Source organism: Zootoca vivipara, chromosome 15 (genome assembly GCF_963506605.1).
Source record: "Zootoca vivipara chromosome 15, rZooViv1.1, whole genome shotgun sequence".
NCBI classification, from domain to species: domain Eukaryota; kingdom Metazoa; phylum Chordata; class Lepidosauria; order Squamata; family Lacertidae; genus Zootoca; species Zootoca vivipara.
This window is the reverse complement of record NC_083290.1, coordinates 35,143,118-35,166,931: the sequence shown is the minus strand read 5'-3', so window position 1 is coordinate 35,166,931 and position 23,814 is coordinate 35,143,118. Positions and strand designations below refer to the sequence as shown.

General features: G+C 46.7%; 1 protein-coding gene and 1 long non-coding RNA gene across 2 annotated transcripts in view; one reads left to right on the top strand and one right to left on the bottom strand.

Moving 5' to 3' along the window:
* Positions 1 to 9,235: 9,235 nt before the first annotated feature.
* Positions 9,236 to 20,651, bottom strand: LOC118096758 (uncharacterized). Its single transcript, XR_004693968.2, has 3 exons — positions 19,219 to 20,651; positions 11,414 to 11,475; positions 9,236 to 9,468 (listed from the first exon to the last, which is right to left on the bottom strand). It is a non-coding gene; the product is annotated as an uncharacterized LOC118096758 (long non-coding RNA).
* Positions 20,652 to 20,978: 327 nt separating this feature from the next.
* The window catches only part of TCF7L1 (transcription factor 7 like 1), a 77,870-nt gene continuing 75,034 nt past the window's right edge, over positions 20,979 to 23,814 (top strand). Inside the window, exons 1-2 of the mRNA XM_035140045.2 lie at positions 20,979 to 21,324; positions 21,504 to 21,567. Coding sequence (XP_034995936.1) covers positions 21,100 to 21,324; positions 21,504 to 21,567 — 289 coding nt within the window. The 5' untranslated portion in view covers positions 20,979 to 21,099. The remainder of the gene's footprint in view (positions 21,325 to 21,503; positions 21,568 to 23,814) is intronic.

The window sequence follows — 23,814 nt, the reverse complement described above, 5'->3', positions numbered from 1 at the left end:
CAGGGCTGAGTACACACCAACATTTAAAGCACATGGCTTCTCCCAAAGAATCATGGGAGCTGTTGTTTGTTAAGGGTGGTGGAAATTGTAGCCCAGTAAGGTCTAAACCACAGAGCCTAGGGTTTGCCGATCAGAAGGTCGGCAGTTTGAATCCCCGCGACGGGGTGAGCTCCCGTTGCTCGGTCCCTGCTCCTGCCAACCTAGCAGTTTGAAAGCACATCAAAGTGCAAGTAGATAAATAGGTACCGCTACAGCGGGAAGGTAAACGGTGTTTCTGTGCGCTGCTCTGGTTCGTCAGAAGCGGCTTAGTCATGCTGGCTACATGACCCGGAAGCTGTACGCCGGCTCCCTCAGCCAGTAAAGCAAAATGAGCGCCACAACCCCAGAGTCGTCTGTGCTTGGACCTAACGGTCAGGGGTCCCTTTATCTTTACTTTTAAGGGGTACAGTGCGCTCACAGAACCCTGTAGGAGTAATTCTGAGATCAAAGCACTTGCAAATGACCTGTTTATTGAGCATTCATCCTTATTTGTTTGCAGGAAGATTAGACCAAGGGTCCCCAGACTAAGGCCCACGGGCCGCATACGGCCCAAAGGCCTCTTTTATCCGGCTAGCAACGACCCCCGCTGCCCGCTGCCACCACCCGCTCTTACTGGCATGGCGGCACACTTCCGGGTCAGGGAAAAAATGCTGGAAATCGTTTGTGCACATGCGCATGGGCCTCTCCTGACCCGGAAGTGCACCGGAAATAACGTTTGCATGCTTGCGCAAACATCATTTCTGGTGCACTTCCAGGTTGGTGGAGGCCCATGTGCATGTGCACAAACGATTTCCGGCACTTTTTCCAACCCAGAAGCGCACCACCGCGCCTGTAAGAGTGTTGCGCATGCGCACGGGTGCGCACTCTCTGGCCCACCGCACGATCGGCACAGTGGGTACCGGCCCGAAGCCGAGTAAGTTTGGGGACCCCTGGATTAGACAAATTTGGCTATTTAATGAGCATCCATTCTGATTTGTTTAGGGGGAAGTGACATGACAGTTGCATCAAAGGAAGCATTATCCCACACTTTCCAGTACATTCCCCTGCGGTCAAAGAAGTCCGATCTTTTGGGGAGGTCAGTTTGTTGCACAGCAGCACCAAAACAAATATAATTGCACAACCTAAATTTCCAAGGATGTGACTGAACCCTACCTGAAAAGAACGGCAGTCTGGAAATGCTCTAAGTGTGCATACAATTGCAGCCCAAATCTCTGACATCTCAGATTCCTACCCTAGTTTAGCAGGTGCTTTGCACGCACACCTCTCTTTTCACTTTTCACGCAAGGGAGAGGGCAAATTCAGAACTCCACAGAGGAATTCTATCCGGTAATAATTTTAAAACAGTTTCTCAAAATCTTAAAAGCTACATTCAAATGGTATAGCATTGAGAAAAAGACATCTAGCGCTCCCTGCTCATATTTTTCGCCCAAGAATTCTTAGAATACTAATCGCAGAGTCCGTCCCGCAACCCAACAGAAAGAATAGTTGCCGCAGAAGGAGCTGATTCACACACTGCCCACTTGCTTGTGATGCTGGAGGTGTGAGAATTAGGTTCCTGTCTGGCCTGAAGTTTCTGAAAGGCCAGGGTTTTTGTTTGGGAAAGTCTCCAGCCCCTCATAAATACCAGACAAATTTGCTGCAATGCTTACATGAAAAGGCACATTCTTCTTGCTGACAAGATGTTTTGAAAGGATTAACATTCCTACGGTAATGCTTTGCCTTCTCACACAGCTGGGGGACAGTTGAACCACCAGACACAAACAGCTGCTAAGTGGCGATATTTATTCAAACAGTATTCCTAAACAAGAAAGGTTAAGAGCCCTCAGAGTTTGCTTTTGCAGAGAAGGCAAAGCTCTGGGCATATATACCTATCAAAAAATAAATCCAACATCCTGCGCAGCGCTTTCCAAGGATTGAATAATGAGAGATGGCCATCTGCAAGGTTTACAAAGCCGTGGAGGGAAAGGAAAGCCTGGGATCTGAGTAAAGGACACTGGGAGACACAAGCACACACACATACAGTACCATAAAGCGGTGTGACACCACAAAGCTATGTGACTGGGTGGCCACAAGGTGGTGCTATGCACAGAAATTCATAAAGATCAGAACTCTGACGCATGGACGAGCATTTTGTACGCGTTGTTTTTTGCTGCAGTTGAACCCAGACATTGTTTACAACCTAGGGTTGCCGTATTTCAAAGAGTGAACATCCGTGCACAAAAGCTGTTGAGCCAATTTTCCCCCCTGAAGTTTTGGAGCTATTTTTTTAGGAGATTCGCGAAAATAAATGAATAAATAAACACTTCCGACATGGAAGTGCCATATGCCCTGGTTTTCCCATACATTACATCAGTATTACTGATTTCCGCAAATTCCACCTGGGCGCTATTTAGAAAGTTTAAATCAAGTGCAGTTGTGTAATGCCATCAGCGAGTGAAGTGCTACCTATATTTCATGTCATCCAGTAAACAAGTGGTTCTATAATTCTGTGTGTGTGTATGTGTGTGTGCGCGCACGCAGGGACCTGAGGCTTAGTGGGAACGGCTTGCTTAAGGGCTTACTTAAAGTACATTGTGTTCATAGAGTTTCAAGCTAGGGCAGACTTCCTGGTTCATGGCTCCGTCTCTTAGTCCCTACACTATGGCAGGCTCTAAATGTGCAAGCAAGCCAACGTCACCATGTCCTAAGATAACAAGTTATCCGAAAATTAATGCCACCCACAGAGTGACCCTCCAGTCTGGTGTTTTATTGCAGGTGTATGCTGTAGCATGTGTTCGACACAATAACCGTGCGTTAGTGGCGGGTTCAGTCAGCAATGCTTCTCCACTGCTAACAACGTTGTTGTTGTCCGACGGGGCTATGGCACAACAGAAGCAGGACAGGAGTGAGCTTGTGGCATGAAAAGTTCCAGCATTTTGGCAGGAAGTTGCAAGCTAGGCATTGGTTGCCTTGTGCAGGGGGGAAAGCATTGGAAATGGAATCCCATAGGAATCCTCTGTACAGTCCCATGAACACAAATCATCATGGAAAGGAAATCCGGAGGGACCTAGAGTTAATAATGCCTAAAAGCAGTGCCTTCCCTCCCACAGGGGATACCGGCACCTCTTTCCTTTCCGTTGTTAAAAAGTGTGGCACTTACTGTAACAGCTTCATGGAGAACACTGGCTCCTCTTTCACTAGAAAAAAAAAGCACTGCCTAAAGGAGAATTGGGATTTGATTCCTATCATGTTCTTCTATTCAAATACACCTCCAACAATCCCCCCAGGCAGGGGCATTGCTAGGTACAGTAGGTACTTAACCGGCTCAGCACTTCGGCCCATGACACAAATTTAAATAAAACTTGAATAAAATATGCATGTGCCAGGGGCGTAAGGTAAAGGTAAAGGGACCCCTGACCATTAGGTCCAGTCGTGACCGACTCTGGGGTTGTGCGTTCATCTCGCATTATTGGCCAAGGGAGCCGGCGTACAGCTTCCAGGTCATGTGACCAGCATGACAAAGCCGCTTCTGGCGAACCAGAGCAGCACACGGAAACACCATTTACCTTCCTACTGTAGCGGTCTCTATTTATCTACTTGCACTTTGACATGCTTTCGAACTGCTAGGTTGGCAGGAGCTGGAACCGAGCAACGGGAGCTCACCCCGTTGCAGGGATTCGAACCGCTGAACTTCTGATCAGCAAGCCCTAGGCTCTGTGGTTTAACCCACAGCGCCACCTGCGTCCCCAGGATCAAAACTAGGGGGGGAAAGCCATGGTCATTCAGGTTGTGACATTTCAGCACGGAAAAGGTGAATGAAACCAAAATTTTAAGAAAATTATATATAATTATAGCAGTGCTTTATTACGGTAGTTATTACAATTATTTGCTTGAATTTTTTTTTAAAAAAATATTCTAGTTACATGTCTTATACTAATATCATTTTTATTGGGTTCGAAGAAAACTTGTTCAAAACTTTCATTTCAATCCAGTCCTGATTTTCCTTGAAGAATTTCCGATGGACGCTCATCAAAGAATTTCATTGAAGAATTTCCGATGGACGCTCATCAAACACAACCCAGTCAGTCTGTCCTCTTCCATTGTACTTCTGAGCCAGGTCTTTACTCTTTAAAATTTAATTTTCTACAGAAATTACTTAACTTACCTTTTTGGAACCAGTTTCTTATATCCATTTAGGCAGCCTCGATGTCTTCTAAATGTAAATAAGAAGGTAAACTAATAGCGAGCGGCTCAGTTTAGCGGCGGGCGGCTCAGTTTAGTGACGTGGAACTCACTAGACCCCTCTAGAAGATTCCCTCTTCTCTTTGCTAGAGCCCGCTAGGGACCTCTCCCTCCCTTCAATCCCAATGGCTGGCTGACATAGATTCCTCTACCAGTCTCTAGGTGGCTCTAGTCTAGATACTTCTCAGTTTTTACACCATTTCAGTGTGGTAAACAACTGATTATTCGCCATCACCCTACCTAATTTTGTTTCATTTCATCACTTTATAACCATTTAATATATTTTTTTTTGCTTCGGGGGGGGGCAGCAGCTGCCCCCCCTGCCCCTCACTGGGTACACCCATGGCATGTGCTATTGTACAAGTGGATTTCTGTAAGCAAATATATATGCGAGAATTAAAAAAGAAAAGTGAGAAGGGGAAGGAGATCTAGGGCCAAAGACCTAGGGCTCAGGCCCCCTAGACTTCCCCCTTCACATCACCACTCCACCCAGGACTTATGAATTGATGGGGATTGAACCTGGGACCTCCTACTTGCAAAGCAGATGCTCCACCGCTGAGCCACAGCATATCTTGAGGCTTAATCCTATATAATAATATGCAAGTGTCTCTGCGTCCAGTTTTCCCGTGTGTCCCTGGGCTACTGCGCATGTGCCCCAGGGACACAGGGATTGGACCAGAGACTTAGAACGCACACGCGCGTGCCCTCCCCCCCTCTGTCTCCTCCAACTGCCGTTCCCAGCCAGACAGCGCGTTGGGGAAGCGAGTGTGGAGGCCGGCGGAGGTGAATGGGGGGGAGGAAGGGCGCCTTTGAGGAGCCCGGTCCGGCTCCTGCAGCCGCCGCATCCCAGAGCCCGATGCCGCCATCTTTGTCCGCCGCTGCCTCCTCCTCACAACGCTCCCTGGCCCATGAGAGGAGTGGCGGGGCCGCAGACTTCCCTCCCTCTCTGTGCTCGCATGGGACGGAGCTTCGGGAGGTGCGCAGCGAGGCGGCGGGGGGGAAGCGCTCCTCCCCCCCGCCGCCTCGCCACGCAGCGCTGGCATGGGACGGAGTTTCGGAGAAGGTCTCCGAAGCCCCGTCTCATGCGGGAGGTGCGCGGCGAGGCGGCGCCGACATGGGACGGGGCTTCGGAGACCTTCTCATGCGGGAGGTGCACGGCGAGGCGGTGGGGGGGCGGGAGCATAGCTGCCAAGTTTTCCCTTTTCTCGCGAGGAAGCCTATTCAGCATAATGGAAAATCCCTGAAAAAAAGGGATAACTTGGCAGCTATGGGCGGGAGAAGTGCTTCTCCCCCCCCCCCCGCCGCCTCGCCGCGCACCTCCCGCATGAGATGGGGCTTCGGAAACCTTCTCCGAAGCTCCGTCCCATGCCGGCGCTGCGTGGCGAGGCGGCGGGGGGGAGGAGCGCTTCTCCCCCCCCGCCGCCTCACCGCGCACCTCCCGCATGAGACGGGACTCGTAGAATCATAAGTTGGACCCTGAGGGTCATTCAGGCCAACACCCCCCCCCCCACAATGCAGGAATGCATGGTGGATGGCCATCCAAGCTCTGCTTTAAAAAAAACTCCAGTGAAGGAGAGTTCCACAACCTCCCAAGGTTCATGGTAGTTCTCTGCCAAACAGGTTGTCAGGGGACACCTGGGATGTCGCGCCTGAAAGATGAAGCAATCTGGTGGTGGATGACAAATGTGAGAACAGAAAAAGGGTTTAAAAATGGAAACACAGGAACCCAGCTTATAGCACATCAGGCTCTTTGTCCATCTAGCCTAGTATTGTCTACTTCTGGGGTCCCCAAATGTGGTGCTGGTGAGCACCATGCAGCCTCAGACACCCCTCCTTGGTGCTTCCGTGTGTGTGTGTGTGTGTGTGTGTGTGTGAGAGAGAGAGAGAGAGAGAGAGAGAGAGAGAGAGAGAGAGAGAGAGAGAGAGAGAGCTGCAGTAGAGGCTGGTCCACTTGGGTGAAGAGGGCATTGCCCCACCAAACTCATTCTGCCCTCAGCCACCCCTTACCTGCTTGCCTTCTTGCTTACCACCAGCCCAGGGGGTGACAATGCCTGTCTCCTTCCTCCCCCTTGGTTTCAGTTTTGCCCTTGTGGAGCTCAGCAGGGTGATGGGTACCAAACTAGAACTAGCTGGCTCTGCCCGTGGTTGGCTCTGGCGCCACCTACTGTCACCCTCCCTACCTCCTCCACCAATGGGAAGCAGCCTCCACAGACCAGCTGCGGGACTTCCGATTACACTTGGAGGTTACATTAGTGGGCCTCAAACAGCCAGAGCATGTTCCAAAAGCATGTACACAGTATTAGTGCGAGGTTGGAAACAAAGGCAGCGATTGCTTTTAGAGAGTTAAAGGTGGTGTAAAAGCGGGATTGGTGCCTCCTGTAAGGACACTCGTCCCAATTTTGTATTGGTTTCTGCATTGCTTTTGGGTAAGCAGGTTTTTCACACTGCACTCAAAGCAACCACAAGACAGAATAAAGGTATGTGTGGGGCATAGGAAGCAAAACTTTTTTTAAAGCCACTTTCGTGTCTCAGAAACAATCAGTTCCCTCCTGCTAGAATGAGACTGCCAAGTCCCTGATGGCCATGAGCCCCTTAGACTGGAGGTGAAGCAATACAGGGTGGTACAAGGCAGATTGAGAGAGAAGGTGCAAACCATGATGTGTAGATGGGGCACAAAATGTTTTAGTACAACAGAAGCCTATAAGGAGCTTCCTTAGACTTTTTCAGATTTATTATTATTATTATTATTATTATTATTATTATTATTCACCCACCCTTCACCCTAAGGTCCCAGGGTGGGTTACAACCGCAAAACACAATATTAATAAGCAGCTTAAAACAAATTATGATCACAAAAATAATGTGGGCCCTAAAAACATACACCTCGAGTGTCCAAAGTCAGGGTAAACAGGTGAGTCTTTGGCATCCACCGGAAGCTGTTTAATGATGGTGCCAGGCGTACTTTCCTCTGTAGGGAGAATATATAAGCTTATTATTACTGGCATCAAGGGAAGGCTTAGATAAAAGGTGTGGGGGGATTAGTTATTTTTATTAAGGCCTAGTGTGTTTTGAATTGAGACTCCTAGGCACCCACCCAGCTAATTTATTCTAAGAAGTTGCCTAAAAACAACCTAGCACGCTATCTGGCAGATATTCCCAGCCTGCTGCTTGGGATCGTTTAGCAGGAGATGCCGGGGTTGACTTTGAGGCCTTCTACATGGAAAGTATGTGATTTGCCACTGACCTCCCCATTAGGGCATGGTGACCTAAAGTTTGAGAAACACAGCTGTACATGTTGAGTTAATTTTAGATACCTCCGAATCCAAGTCCTCAGGACACAACCGAAGGCTCTTTTAAAAAATAAATCTATCTGTCTGTACCTACAGAGACTCAAATATACCTATAAAAGATTGATTTATGTTTTAAAAGAGCCTTTGGTTGTGTCCTGAGGAGCACAAAAAGAAAACCTTTAAAAAACCACTTCCTAGTCACTCAGTCACTCTTATATGTTAAGGCTTAAGCCAACATCAAATGATTGCAAAACATAAATAAGACAATGTTTATTATTAGGCCAACTAAAACGTCACAAAGTAGTGAACGAGCATTAGTTTTGAGTTCTCTTTTTGCCGTTGTTCCATATAAGTATTACGGTAATTGCTTTCCCGCTCACATACAGATTTAGTCAGTCTAGATATTCCTGCACACTGTGCTTACAATATGTGAGGAATATAGGGAAGACCGGGAACAGGAAGCCGCTGAACTATCTTCACTGGAGAACTGAGCTCAACCTGTGCATGTGTGTGAGTGAGAGTAAGAGTGTGCCTTGAGATTTTCCTCCTCCATAAGGGCTAATGTGGACACTTTCCCACAATCCCTTACTTCCAACCATCCAGCTATGGTCTTGTTTGCACTTTGATAAGTACCATGAACTGGTGTTTGGGCAAGGTCCCTTAGCCCTTTGCTGTATGAAAACACAAAAACATAAGAGCCTGATGGATCAGGCCAATGACCCACCTAGTGCAGCATCCCATCCTCTTGGTGACCAACCAGATGCCTGTGGGAAACCCGCAAGCAAGAACCCAAGCACAAGGGCCCTATCCCCTCCCACTCTATGAACTGGGATTTGGAAGCATTGCTGGCTCCAGCTGTGGCTAGTAGCCATTGAGAACCTTATCCTCCATGAACTTGCCTAATCCTCTAAAACAGGGGTAGGCAAACTAAGGCCTGGGGGCCGGATGAGGCCCAATCACCTTCTCAATCTGGCCCGTGGACGGTCTGGGAATCAGCATGTTTTTACATGAGTAGAATGTGTGTTTTTATTTAAAATGCATCTCTGGGTTATTTGTGGGGCCTGCCTGGTGTTTTTACATGAGTATAATGTGTGTTTTTATTTAAAATGCATCTCTGGGTTATTTGTGGGGCCTGCCTGGTGTTTTTACATGAGTAGAATGTGTGCTTTTATTTAAAATGCATCTCTGGGTTATTTGTGGAGCATAGCAATTCATTCTCCCCCCCCCTTCAAAATATAGTCTGCCCCCCACAAGGTCTGAGGGACAGTGGACCGCCCCCCTGCTGAAAAAGTTTGCTTACCCCTGCTCTAAACCCATCTTAGTTGGTGGGCATCACTGCCTCCGTGTGGCAGTGAGTTCCAAAGTTCAACTATGTGCTGCATTAACTACGTGTTTCTTCTTCCTGGCTCTCAATCTCACAACATTTTGGTGAGACTAATAAATGTATTGGCCTCCTGTGGATTTTAGAATCTTTTGTGCAGGCCAACACAGTTACCTTTGCTTTCCTGTGTGAACTAAACGCCGTCTGGTGGTAGCCCATTTCACAGAATCATAGGATCGTAGAGCAGGAAGGGATCCCAAGGGTCAACTAGTCCAACCCCCTGCTATGCTTGCTATGTTTGCTGCTAGCAGCAAGAATGTTAACCAAAATTATTTTGAAATGAAACCGGATTGCATTGTTCTTCATTTATTTTTTGTTCATGTTAAAACAAAAATGCAATTGGCAAGAGATGGGGTGAAAGAGACCTGCTGGAGAGAAGGCAAGAAGGGTATTTGCAGGCATAGAGGTCTTCATGAATAATCACGCTGTATTCTGCCTGAGGCCTTCTAGCAAAGGCGGCTTCACCTTTCCCGATGACCGCATGCAGAGTTTCTTCATTAGCAGGAAAATCATCTGCGACTCCAAACTGAATTAATACTGGAGGGGGGGGGGGAGAAAAGAAAAGGCACATTCAATTGATCAACGGAGGAGTCAAAATATTCTAATAGCAGAAAAACAGGGGGCTAGTATTCAGGCTTCCCAGGAGAGAACCGAGGTTGGGTTTAATGAGCTCCGTTGGGGCCCCAGTTTGTCAATCAAGAATCGCTCTTGACAGTTGCCCCAATACCAAATGCTTTTTCTACCTGACTCTAGCCTCTGGATATGGAAGGAGTGCAGATAAACAGTGCCTAAAACCTATCTCTTCCCCCCCCCCCCCCCGCCCCGGCCATACTCACACACGCACCCCAAATAAGAAAACAGTCCATGTAACAAAGCAGCCGCTGCAGCCAGCCAAAGGTGTACATGATGTTTGGGATTCAGAAGCTGCTTTCTCTGATGGAATGCTGAACTCTCTGAGACCAGGAAGAGGCTCCCTCATGTATCATTACAGTCATATTATTAGCACTCTGATCCTTGCTCTGCACAGCTGGGATTTGGGACTCCTGTCTTGTTCTTTTCCCTGAGATCAAGCGATAGCGTGGTTTCAAGCTGTCGCTCGGTTGCTCTACGAGAGTGCCTCTCTCACACCCACCTACCACAAAATAACCTTCGGAACAGAAATTGATTCTCCCTTCCACCCCCCCTCCCCAGAGTGCTTATCAAGTTAAAGACGCAGTCAGTGCTACATATGTTACTACCCCCCCCCCCAATCTCTTAAAACTTATATTTGCATCTGCAGAGGAAGGGGGCACTATTTGCAGAACCTGTCCATTATGGAAACTCTGTTAAGCACAAAGAGGAGAAGAAGAAAAGAATAATGGGGGGGGGGGGCAGAGAAAATAGTTATTTCAAACCTGAGGTCAGTGACCAAAATGGTTACAATGGGGTGGAAGGTTACTCTGGGCTGCTGAAGCTGATTAAAATTCACTTCTCCTTGGACTTCCTATTTTTAAGCTTCAAAAACTAGAGGCCAATGTACAATGATAACATGCTTTGTTGCAAAAATGAGTGTGGCTAGTCTTTCCTGATAAAAAAAATTGTGCTGTATTTCAAGCTGAAAGCATCCAGAGATATAGACTGTGTACACATCATACATTTAAAACAGGGGTTCCCAAATTTTTTTCAAAGAGGGCCAGATTTGATGAAGTGGACATGCACGATGGCTGACCAATGTTGTTGACCTTTTCTTAGGATTGAAGTTGTTGAGCTTTTTTTAGGATTTTACCCCAGGAAATAAACAGCCACAGGGGACGGATTAACTGACCGGCGGGCCGAATTAAGCCCCCGAAATGGACTGTGGACATGCCTGATTTAAAGTAACCTTCCAATAATCCTGGGAACTGTAGTTTACCACTCCCAGAGCCACAGCTTCTAGCACTCTTAACAAACTACAGTTCCTGTGAATCTTTTTTCTTTCTTTCTTTCGGTTCCATTGAAATCAATAGAACAACTTAGAAGCAAGTCCCATTAAATTCCTAAGAACCCCAGGCTCCGTCCTTCATGCAATCCTCAGGATTCCCTAAGAGAATCCAGTTTTTAAACCAGTTTACATCTGTAAGTTGATTAAGTAGCATGTGGGTGAATTCGGGAGAAACTGGTTGGGGAAAGGCTGCTGTGGTGCAATTGTGATCTGGGAAGGCATCTGAGCAAGAACTGGGATTTTCAGTACCTGTACTGGCATTTCATACAGCAGGTCCAACAGAGTACCAGAAGATCCAAATGAATCCCATGGAAAGGGTTAAACGAAGCAAAACCAAGCATCCTGCACAATGTGCAAAAACAGAACAGAGATAGAGCTGTCACTGGCATTGGGGAAGGAAGAAGGCAATTGCAGAGCCAGTGTAGTGTAATGGTTGGAGAGTCAGACTAGGTCCTAGGACCTGGGAGACCAGGGTTCAAATCCCCACTTGGCCATGACCTTGGGTCAGTCAACCGAACCTACTTCACAAGGTTGCTGTATGGATTAAATGAGGATGGGAGAACCATGTACGCCATTTCGAGCTCCTTGGGAAGGTGGAATTTAAGTGCAATACATAAATAAATACCTGACATCAAGACAGTTGTCTGAAGGAAGTAATGGGTGGCAGCCAAGCTGGGCCTCTAATCACTGCCCAACTAATCCAACCCAGACATTTGCATGTGCTCTGCTCCAAAACTGGGTTTCTTACGCCAGGCATCCCCAAACTTCGGCCCTCCAGATGTTTGGGACTACAATTCCCATCATCCCTGACCACTGGTCCTCTTAGCTAGGGATCATGGGAGTTGTAGGCCAAAACATCTGGAGGGCCGCAGTTTGGGGGTGCCTGTCTTACGCCTTTGCCCTGCTACTAACACTGAGGTGGCACAAGCACTATGCACCAGAAGAAAGTCTCAGTGGGTCTGATCCATTTGGTATGGACTTAAGGGAATTTGTTCCTTTGTTCCAGGGCAGTACAAATGTTCACTTGTGGAAACCTGCCCCACTAAGATTGATACCAGTTATTTTCAAATAAGTTTGGAAGTCACCCTGAACACCTAAACAGTAGAAAGGCAAGGTATACATTAAAAATATATACTGTATGCATTATGAACGTGTGTGTGTGTGTGTGTGTGTGTGTGTGTGTGTGTGTGTGTGTGCAAGGCCTGTCAGAAGAGGATAATTTGGCCAGCAGGGGGTAGTGGTGCATGTTTGAAAATGCATGTAGCCTACGATGCCTGAAAATGTACTGTATATTTGCAAAAATAATAATAATCATAGAATTGTAGGGTTGGAAGGGACCCCCGAGGGTCATGTAGTCCAACTTCCTCCTATGCAGGAATCTCAGCTATGGCATTCATGAGAGCATACAAATGCAAATACAAACAATAAATATTCAAAAATGAAAATACTTAACATTTCAAAAGTGTTGTAAACCAAATAGATTTCTGTTCCTGCAAAAAAAGGGAGGGCAAAGAGCATTCCCCACAAAAGTCTGACTCTTTGTACTTTATTATTAATGCAGAAAAGCTACAGCATCAACCACTAAGCCTTTAAATCAGCAAAACATAATGCGGCCCAAGAACAACACTGCCCTTCTAGTGTGATAAAAATAATAATGAGCATGATCGCTATTTTGTGAACCCTTTGGCACAATCCCCAAGTTCCCATACCCTGTTGTAAAGAAGCCTAAGGCTGCAGTCCTTTTCCCAAGTGTGTGCAAGAGGGGGGGTGCTGTTGTGAGCCTCCAGCCACTGTTGGACTCCAGCTCCCATCAGCCCCAACCAGCAGGGTTAGTGGTCAAGGATGATGGGAGCTGTAGTCCAACAATGGCTGGAGGGCTGCAGATTCCCTAACCTGGACCATACACCTTCGCCCCTGCTTCCATTTCTTCTCATTTTCCTGTTTCTCCTGTGTTGATTGATAGATTGCTATTATCTCATGACAGGGACCTGCCCTCTTGTATTTTGTACAGTACCATACATAGCAACAGCAATATATGAATAAGGTATGGGAAAACTTTGGCCGATGTTGCTGAACTACAACTCCCCCCCCCCCGGCCATTGGCTATGCTTGCTGAGGCTCATGGGAGTTGTATTCGGCAACATCAGGAGTGCCAAAGGTTCCCCACACCTGATATAAATCATCGTAAACTTTTCCAAAATTCCTCCACTGATCCATTTCCTTCCTATGAGTTGATTGGCTTTTCCACTGCCGTTGTTTCCCAAACTGCTGCATCCTCTTCTACTGCTTTTTAAGAGCTAGTGATTATGTCCAGGGCCTGGCCCAGAAAATCATTGCAGCTATAAAATAGATACATTGCCAAAGCTTTGTCTCTGGCTATTCCACCACACGGCAACTACATTTTAAAAAATCGCTTCCTGAACTCTCATCTATAGCAGCAATCATAGACAAACATATATAGGACTCCTCTGTATACATAGCACTGTATCCATCTAAATTCTACTAGAATAGACCCATTGAAATGAATGAACTTGGTAGTCACGACCATTCACTTCAATGGGTCTACTCTGATTGGACCTAGAAGTGGATATAATCCTCCGCCATTTTGTATTCAATATGGATTATTACTAATCAATACTTTTAAAACAAGGAAGTTCCACCAAATGTGAAACAAGTCCAATCTTAACAGGCTGCAAGTCCATGTATAATTACTAAGGAGTAAATATCACTGAACTCTTATAGTTAACTAACAGCTTGAGTGTATGCTTGTTTATCAGGCAAGGACAAATACCACTGATGCAAAAGTTTTATGTTTGAACTTGAAATTATTTCTACAAATTAAATAAATAAAATTAATTATTAAAATATTTTTAGAATATTTGCACATCCACTTTTTAATGTTGTAAAACATATTTAGAAGGCATTTTCCAGATAAAGTTCACAACATAAAGCATCACCATTTTTTAAATCAAATTCCAACATGTTATTGTTCTAAACTGCAAGCTCTGTAGAGAGCTTTGAAACCGTGGGGTGGGGCAGATCATAGAATCAAAGAACTGAGAGTTGGAAGGGATGACAAGGGTCGTCTAGCCCAACCCCCTGCAATGCAGGAATCCTTTTGCCCAACGTGGGGCTCGAACCCACAACTCGTGCTCTACCAACTGATCTACCACATAAAAAATAAGGAAACAAAAAACATAAGGTGAGCGTGCTGGATCAGGCAACTGGTCCATGTGTTCCAACAACCTATTCTCACAGTGGCCAATCAGATGCCTAAGTGAAGCCTGCAAACAGGACCTGAGCACAACTGCACTCTCCCCACTTGTGATTTCCAGCAACTAGCATTGAGTGGCATTCTGCCTCTGACAGTAGAGGTAGAACATAGACATCCTCCTCCTCTGTTAGTTTGTCTTATCCTCTTTTAAACCTATCCAAGTTTGCACCCATCACCACTTATTGCGGGAGCAAGTTCCAGCATTTAATTATGGGCTGCATTGAAAAGTACTTTATTCTGTCTAGCCAGATTTTCAAACATAAAAATAAAGCAATTAAACATAATTTCATGACCATAATTCCAAACATTTAGACTCAGTGCCCTGCCCAGAACCTGTTTTCATTTGAGTTTATACCTCATGCCTTTTATGAATATTTGCCCATCTAGCCCAGGTATAGACAACCTTGGCTCTCCAGATGTTTTGGAACTACAACTCCCATGATCCCTGACCACTGGCCCTGTTACAGTAGCTAGGGATCATGGGAGTTGTAGTTCCAAAACACCTGGAGTGCCAAGGTTGCCTATGCCCGATGTAGCCCAATATTGTCTCCAGAGATGCAAACATTCACATCACCTAGGACCAAAATATATATGATATCAGAAATCGAACCTATTTGCATGCACAGCATGTGGTCTGTTAAGCTGTGATACCTCTCCAGCTCTTAACAGGCTCTAAAAGCGTTGAGTACTTTTCACTTTACTCTCCAGGTGAAGACAGACATGACTTCTAGAGTGTTGCGGAAATGGTTTAAAGACACACTGGACACTATAGAAACAATGTTTTAAGTAGCAGTCAGTCTTCCATAGAAAGTACAAGTTAAAATATACAGTCATGGCCTAAGAGCCTGTACAACCTTGCGTCTCAGTGGGTACTCCTCACCCTGAATATTTCAGAGATGGGTTGAAAAGGCAAGGCTAGAACAAGCCCATTGCCAAAATGAAGTAAATACATAGTCAGCTAATTCCTGCCAACATTATTCAGCAAATCGTTACACCTGGAGCATGATAAGCTGGGATACCACGTTTGCTTTCTTTTGCCGGTTGGAAAACTGTTTCACTATTTGTCTTGGACACTGTGCTGCAATTTCACACATGGCAGAAATACCAATAAATATTTGTGGCTTCAGTGTTCTCTGCAAAAGGCAAAAAAAAAAAAAAAAGAATGAGATTATTGTGTAACAATAACCTGTTGACACACCAAAGTAAGCCTGTGACGAAGTAGGAAACCTCCGAAATGTAATCTCGAGGAGTAAATGTATACAATTTAGCTCTAAATAGCAGTGAGGCTCATCTTTAGGCCTGAATCTTCAGTGAGAGCCATTTAAATGAGGTGGCTCAGAGGACCTACATGGGAATGCAAACAGCAGCAAGTGAAACAGCGCACACAATAAAGAGCAATGGAATTCCAAGGGGCTGTGTGAGCCAGCTCACCTAACCAGAAATTAGATTTGGAATGGAGTGAATCCATGTGTATTTTAGCTGGCCACATGCTGAGCGGCTTTTTGCAGGCCACTGCATGTACCCTGACAGGGCTGTCTTAAGCATATGCGGCGCCAGGGTGCAAAGATCTGCCTGGCGCCCCCCCCCCCAGGTTGCCCAGTCCCAGGTGCACAGGAGGGTGGAGCCAGCCGGCCGCCTCAGCGTCTCGCTGGCTTGGTCGCCCCCGAACTCACAGCGCAGAAGAGACCGCCGCAGCGCTCAGATTGATGGGCGGGCTCTTCCCCAGACTCAACTCTCGGGCCGTGGACTACACCAGTGTGGTGTAGTGGTTAAGAGTGGTAGACTCATAATCTGCTGAACCAGGTTCGAGTCTACGCTCTTCCACATGCAACTGCCTTGGGCTAGTCACACTTCTTTGAAGTCTCTCAGCCCCACTCACCTCACAGAGTGTTTGTTGTGGGAGAGGAAGGGAAAGGAGAATGTTAGCCACTATGAGACTCCTTTCGGGTAGTGATAAAGCGGGATATCAAATCCAAACTCCTCCTCCTCCTTCTTCTCAGTCTGGCGCCCCTGAGAGCCTGGCACCCCGCGCCCCTAGTGCTTATGGGTAAGACAGCCCTGTACCCCAATACTTACACAAGCACATGTTGAATGCACTGTTCAACATGTGCTTGTGTAAGTATTTAATGTCCACACACCTTGTCATCAAATTCTGACACCAAATTTACATGATAAAAGTATTCGTGTCACTGCCTGCCTAGATGTCTATGATGCAGGCTTAGATTTCCTGTGTGCAGGGGTAAAATATTTTGCTTGCGTGAAGTCAGGCCTGCCAAGCAGGACCCCAAAGGTTACCATTTGGCCAACACGTGCACAAATCCAGATGGGTAACAGATAACATGTGGAATTCGCCTAAATGTTGTGGTACATTAACAGATTTTATAATTTTTTTCCCAATATGACTGCTTTTCCAAGGGTTTTGTCTCAATATCTGGCTTTTGAAGAAAAATAAATAGAAAAATAAAATGAATCCACTGTACTAAGGCTATAAATCTTAGGGAACTCTTAGGCGAAAGCTTCAGAGAACTAAATGGGACTTACTTTTGAGCAATCATGCATAGGATTGGGTGGTACAGTGGTACCTCGACTTATGAACGGCTCGACAACTGAATTTTTCGACTTACGAATGGGGGTAATGGCCGCGCGCTTACGAATGTCTTGACATCCGGAAAAAAACGCAGCAGTTTTAGATAGGGATTTTTCAACTTACGAATTTTTAGATACACTTACGAATTTTTCCGTTTCCAATGCATTCCTATGGGAAATCGCATTTCCAATGGCGTTTTTCGACTTACGAATTTTTCGACTTACGAAGGTGCCTTCGGAACGGATTAAATTCGTAAGTTGAGGCACCACTGTACATGTTTTCTAAATGGCACAATCCTGAGAAAGCTTCAGATCCCTAAACACACAATTCCTCAACTTTGATGATTAAGCTGGAAAGAAAGCTGTGACATTTTTAATACCGTGTTTCTCATATTATAAGACATGTCTTATATTTATTTTTTCCTCAAAAAAACACACTATGGCTTATTTTCAAGGGATGTCTTATTTTTTTCCTCCTCCTCCTGCCGCGGCCGGCATTGCTGCTGCTCCTATCACTATGTCTTATTTTCGGGGTATGGCTTATATTCCTTGAATGCTTAAAAATCCTGCTATGGCTTATTTTATGGGGATGCCTTAAAATATGAGAAACAGGGTAGTTCAGTACTACAACCCTTAAAATACCTGCGATTTTTCAATATCTGCTGGACTTGCATGTTTTCAACGGTTGGAGTGGTAGGCTGTGTCCATGTATACCTTTTCAGACCCCTTGTTTGCTTTCTAACTATTGCTCCTGTGAAACCTTAAAAAAACAAAAAACCCTGCTTCTACACTGCACATAGGGAGCAACATTGTACCTTTAAAGCACATTTGACACACATTATTTTCCTTAAAGTATTCCGGAAACTTTAGTTTACCCCTCACAGTTATAATTCCCAGAAACCATTAAATTACAGTGCCCAGAATTGTTGGAGGGTTTTGTTTTTTTGATGTGCTTTGGATGTGCTTTAAAGGTACAGTATAGCGTATTCACAGCCTCCAGTGCACTTTTTGCTGAGAACAAGGTGGCTGTTCCATAACTCCTGTAGCAGTGCTGGCCCCAGGTTTGGGGGGCCTTTGAGCAATTTGTCCCCACCAATGTATTATTTGTTAACGCTCCTTTTAATTGCTAGCACTGCTACACACTGCCTGCCGGTTATATAATTCTGAATATCTGATTGCACTGGAGATGTCTATCACATCTGATTATGGATTATTTTAACTAGCTGATATCAGCTGATATGCTTTAATGACTATTCATTTTACAATCAATTTAAAATGTTATTATCTATCATCAAAATGAATTATCTATTTGGATTGTCAACTTAAGTTTTGAAATGAATTAGAATGTTATTGTAATTGGATAGATAGAGAGCAAGGAACAAAGGGTTCTCCCTCAAAAGAGACATGTCATGTTTTCAGCTAGTTCAGGCACATTTATGTGGAAAAGTGGCATGCACGCATGCACGCACACACACACACACACACACCAATTGCCCTCTTTTGGGGCAGAGCCCTTTACTCCTTGCTGCTGTCCCTGCTGTCCATTTATTTGGGCTGCAGGCACTGCATACACTTCAAACGTCCTCAAACAATTCTGGGAACTGTAGCTGGGAATTATGGCTCTCTGAGGGGTAAACTACAGTTCCCAGAATTATTGGAGGGGTGCTATGAAGGTATGGTGGAACCGCGACCTTGCCTTCTTACCATGGGCCCAGTCTTTGTGGAAGGACTGTAGTTCAGTGGTACAGAATGTGCCTTGTATGTGCAGAAGGTCTCATTCTCTGGGACCTCCAGGTATGGCCAGGAAAGAACCCTGGCTGAAAACTTGGAGAGCTGCTACCAGTCAGTCAGGAGTGCCAAATTGAATAAAATATGGGGGAGGGCCCAGGTAAGTACCGCCCTGCACAATCAATCACATGACATGGCGCACACATACCATTTGAATGGCATTGCCCATCAACTTGGGGAGGGCAGCCCCTCAAATATTTTATTGGGAGGGGCCTGAAGGGACCTTGGCCTCTAGCAGTTGGCTCCTATGCAGTCAGTGCAGACAACCCTGAGCTAGATGGACTAATGGCAGGCTTCCCCAAACTAAGGCCCGGGGCCTGGATGCAGCCCGCAAGGCTCTTTTATGTGGCCCCCAGCAACCCCTGCCGCCCACTCTTAACTGCATGGCACGGCACAGCTGCCCACTTCTGGGCCACCAGAGCATCGGAAATAGCTTGTGCACATGCGCAAGCGTCATTTCCAGCGCACTTCTGGGCCAGAGGAAGCCCATGCACATGTGCACAAGCTATTTCCGGTGTTCCAGTGACCTGGAAGTGCGCCGGAAATCGCGTGTGTGCACACATATGGGCGCGCGATCCCACACGCTCCCACGTGCTCCGGCCCACACCGCAATCGGCGCTGGCAGCACCGGCCCTCAGCGGCGGAAGTTTGGGGACCCCTGACTAATGGTCTGACTTACCATAAGGCTAATACACATGGCTGTCAAGAGACCGAGAGGCGAGTATCCACTGGCCATGCATGCAGAGGCTGATGGGAGTTGTAGTTTAGCAACATCTGGAGGGCCACAGGTTCCCCATAACCACTGTAACGAAAGCAAGAAAGCTGAGGAAATCCGATTAAAATCATAGGTGCTGGAGGTTTAGAGTTGGGGCGCCTCTCAATAATCAATGCAGGTGTGACAGGAGGCAGTTGCTTGCACCAAACACACAAGTAGCCTTTAAGAGTCTGAAGAGATAAATCAAAGCAAGGGAAGAGATAATTATTTTTTATGCGAGTTTGGAGAGCAAGGAGAGGGAGACAACACTTGTGCATGCTCTAGGAACAATCTCATGTTCTTGTCTCTGTCACCTGTAAAACTCTGCCCATTTTGACTTTGGGGGATGTCTTTTAAAAATCTGGTTTCCAACACATACCCTGCAGCAGAATTATTCTAGTTAGTTTCAGCCCATTCCCACAACTAGAAGTAAAAGGTTGGATATATTTTCTTGATTATAATGCACATGCAAGATGCACAAATGCCAGCAGACTGTGTCCCTACCACCTTCCCCTGTGAAGTGAGTAACATGTTGGGGAATGTGCTTGAGTTTTTCAGGTATAAGTACAGTACTGTGGGATTATGTCTGCAATTCTGAGTGCATGTACTTGGCAAGGAAGCCTCACTTTGAGACTTCAAGTCTTGTAGAAACATGCAGATGATCTGCCTGCCAAGCACCTATCCTATGCAAACTTAGATAGGAGTAAGTCCCACTGAAAGCCATAGTGGGACTTGCAGAACAAAAGCCCCTCCCTTTACTGGGAAGCAAAGCTGCAAGCTTAACCCTTCCTGACAAGGGAGTAAAATCCCATTTAATTCCATAGGATTTACTTCTGAGTAAGCACGGTCAGGACCGTGCTGCAAACCTCTCTAAACTGAACGGGAGTAAAGCGTGTTTAGGATTGCGCCTTACTTCTGAAACCAACCGAGCCCAGGATGGGTCTGCAAACATTTTTTTCCTTTTTAACTAAAGTCCACTGGTTATGGCTCATTTAAATACCCAGCAGAGAAGAGTATCATTTTTTTGTGTAAGGGGGCGGCTTTTCCCCCTTGCAGGAAGAGAGGGGTATACAAAAACACAGGGGGCTCCAATTCCCTGCCCCTCACCCCCTTTTTTTGGAACCCCACTTCATTTTGTACGTCCCCTGAAACCCCCCTATAGTAGTTAAAAAGAATTAAAAAATTGAGGGGAGGGAAGAAGGACATGCGTTTGTAGGAGTGGGTCAAGGTAACCCGAGTGAAGCCGAGCTGGGGGGTCCCTGGGCGAAAGTGATCGCGCGGGGGTGGGTGTGTAGTTGCCGTCACTCTGTGTGTGTGTGGGGGGGCGTAACCGTCCCCCTCCTCCACCGCTGGCTGGGGGGGGGTGTCAATTTGCAGCGAGAGCTCCTCCTCCCTCCCTTCTCCTCCTCCTCCTCCTCCCTCCCGGCCCCTCGCTCTCGCATTCCCGACCCTCCCCGGGTGGGCTAGGCAGGGGACCCCGCCAGCGGCTGCATCGGAGCAACTCTCGGGATCCTTTTCCTTCCTCTCCTTCTCTCTCCCCCCCCACGCCGCCTCCGGGGTGCCGCCTCCCCCTCGACCTCCTCCTTTTCCCGCCTATCCCGTTCCCTCGGCTCCGAAAGAAGGAGCGAAAGAGAGAGGAGGAGGAGGAGGAGAGGAGCTCTTCGGCGCCTTCCTCTCTTCCGGAGAGTGTCAAAACTTTGTTCGGGCGGCGGCGGCGGCGGCGGGACGGGGCTGCGTCGAGAGGCCGGGCTGAGGCAGGCGGGGTGCGGGGAGCGGCCCCCCGCCGCACCGGGACCCCGCCGCACCATGCCTCAGCTGCAACCGGCCGGCGGAGGCGGAGGCGGCGGCGGGGGCGACGACCTGGGCGCCCCGGACGAGCTCATCCCTTTCCAGGATGAAGGCGACGAGCAGGACAAGGGCTCTGGGGGCCGCGGCTCGGCGCACGGCGACTTGGACGAGCTCAAGTCGTCGCTCGTGCACGAGTCCGAGAACCGCGGCAGCGGCGGCAGCGCCTCCGGCTCCGATTCTGAGGTAAAAAGTTGATGGCGGAGGGAAGGCGGGGGAGGGGGCGACAAAAGAGAACGATTGTGGGGGGGGGAGAGCTGGAGAGGTTGCTGTTTTGAGGCGGGGGGGAACGGGAGAGCGGAGGGGGGCTTCGTCCCGGGAAAACGCCTCAATCCGTCCCCCTTTGTGCCTTTTCCCCCCCACAGGCGGAGAGGCCGCCTCAGCAGCCCCGGGAAAGTTTTCCGAAGCCGCGGGACTCTCCAGCCGAAGGTAGAGGAACCCTCTTTAAATATCTATCTCTATTTAATATATATTTTGCGCCCCCCCCCCAAAAAAACCCCTCGAAATGAGGGGGCGGGGAGGCAGCGTTGTGGGGCGGCGGCGGGGGTCGGAGGAGAAGGGGAGATGGCGCTCTCTCCCCAGAAGACGGAGGACCCGCGACGACGACTCCTCGCCCCCCCTCCCCGGCCTTCACTTTTCTGGAATGGGGAGGAGGAGCTTCCCTTGGCCGCGCCGTCCCGTCTCCTCGCTGGCTTTTGTTGCTGCCCCCTTTTGGCCCTGATCCTGTGTTGACTCGAAAGAGGCCCTGAATCGTGAATCGAGATTTGAAATCAGGGCGACGTGCTTTTGTATGTGTGTCGCTGCTTCTCTCTCTCTCTTTCCCTCCCCCTCCTTTCGCCGCCGCCGCCGTCCTAAAGTTCTCCTGCTCGCAAGTTGAGCTGCCATGAAATTTAACGAGGCATTCTCGCCGGGCCTTTGCGTTTGAGTAAACACGCCTATCATCTGACTGCGGAGCTGCGATCTTGCTTACGGGGAGAGAAATTTCCAGTTAGCGGGATTTACTTTGGATTCCACAGATAACAGCCACTGAGTTGTATGGAGATGAGTCCTTAAGGGGGAAGTAGGTGCAAGATTGCACCCAGGGATACAGTATTTGTATTAATGGGATTATATGGGCCTGATCGTGTTTGGTATGTTGATGTTGGGACCACTGTTAGCCAGCATTAAGTGGCAGAGCTTCTCTGGAGTTAGACCTGTTGAACTAGCGGTCCTTGCCTTTGGAAAAACACATAAATAGAAGGTCTTGTGGTACTTCTCAAGATTATTGTGGCGTATGTTATACCACAGGAGGACTCCAGTCCTATCAATAACTTCCTGGGAATAAGCCCTGTTTAAGTACAGGGGGTTTAGTTCCGAGTAAACATATAGGAGTGTGCAGTAAGTCTACCATTCTTTGAGCTTCCTATAACAGGTTGGAAGTAAAGTGTTGCTTTACTACTGAATAAACAGATTTAGGGTTAGTGTGAGGTACACCAGAACTTTATGCATGTTTATGCAGAAGCAAGCCCTACAGAATTCAAGTAAACATGGGGTTGCAAGTTTACATAGAAAAATAAGCCCCTTTGGGTTTAGGAGGACATACTTCCACATAAATACAGAAACTCAAATTTTATGAAAGGAAAAAAAAGATTGGAGATCTTGGATTGGGGGAGTAGGAATTTGTACACTAATATTTGTACTTCTCAAATAACTTTTTTAATAGTAACAACCCATAGACAATTAAAGATTGCAATCCAAAGCATATTTTCTTGGAAACATTATTCCACTGAAAACAATGGGTCTTACTTCTGAATAAGAAAACATAGATTGGGTTTTAAACAAAATAAAAACCCAATCTAAGCATCTTTACTCAGAAATTAGTCCCACTCAATTCAGTGGGAATTACTCCCTTGTTGATTGTTGCCTTAAATCATTTTGGTTATGCTTCAGCCACCCTTTTGGGGTGTCATCTCTCTTTGCTTCTTCCACTTTAGTGGAATTTTGCATACCTGTGAGTGCAGTAGAAGTTGTAACCAACATTAGTGTTTGCTCGTATCTAAGAAAATAGTTATTCTTGAAAGATTTGACCTGTAATGCAGTGGTGTAATTTTATCTACTTGTTAGTACAGATTTTAATAAAATATTTACATGCACATATATCTTCCTGATTTCATTATGACTTAATAATGTAAGTCAGCTTTGCAGTTGTCTTCTAGTAAACTTTTTGTACACAACATGTTTTCAGTACCCTGCATTCCATACAGTATTAGTATTTTATGACCTAAAAATAAACCAGCAACAACCACCCCATTACTTTTTATAACGCTTCCTTGCTTGGTCATCTGGAGGTCATGTTTACTAACCACAGAAACCCAACTGTTACCAAGTATGAAGTTTACCAAGTATGAAGTAGGTGCTTAATATTACGTGCTAAGGTATATGTATACTTTTGTTTTTACTTTGGAGTTTTGTTGTTATGTTGGATTTGCCCCCAAGTAAAAACAAAAGTGTACATCAGTTGCATGGGCATAAATTCAGTTGCAGGTAAATCCTGTCAATTCAAGTAAGACCCGAGTGCTATATTGACTGCAAAATAGAGCACATACACATAAGATGCCTTAGATGGGTTTGTAAATCTCACATCTTATTTCTCTCTCTTCTGTAATTCTAGTTAACCCCACCTTCCTTAATCCCTCA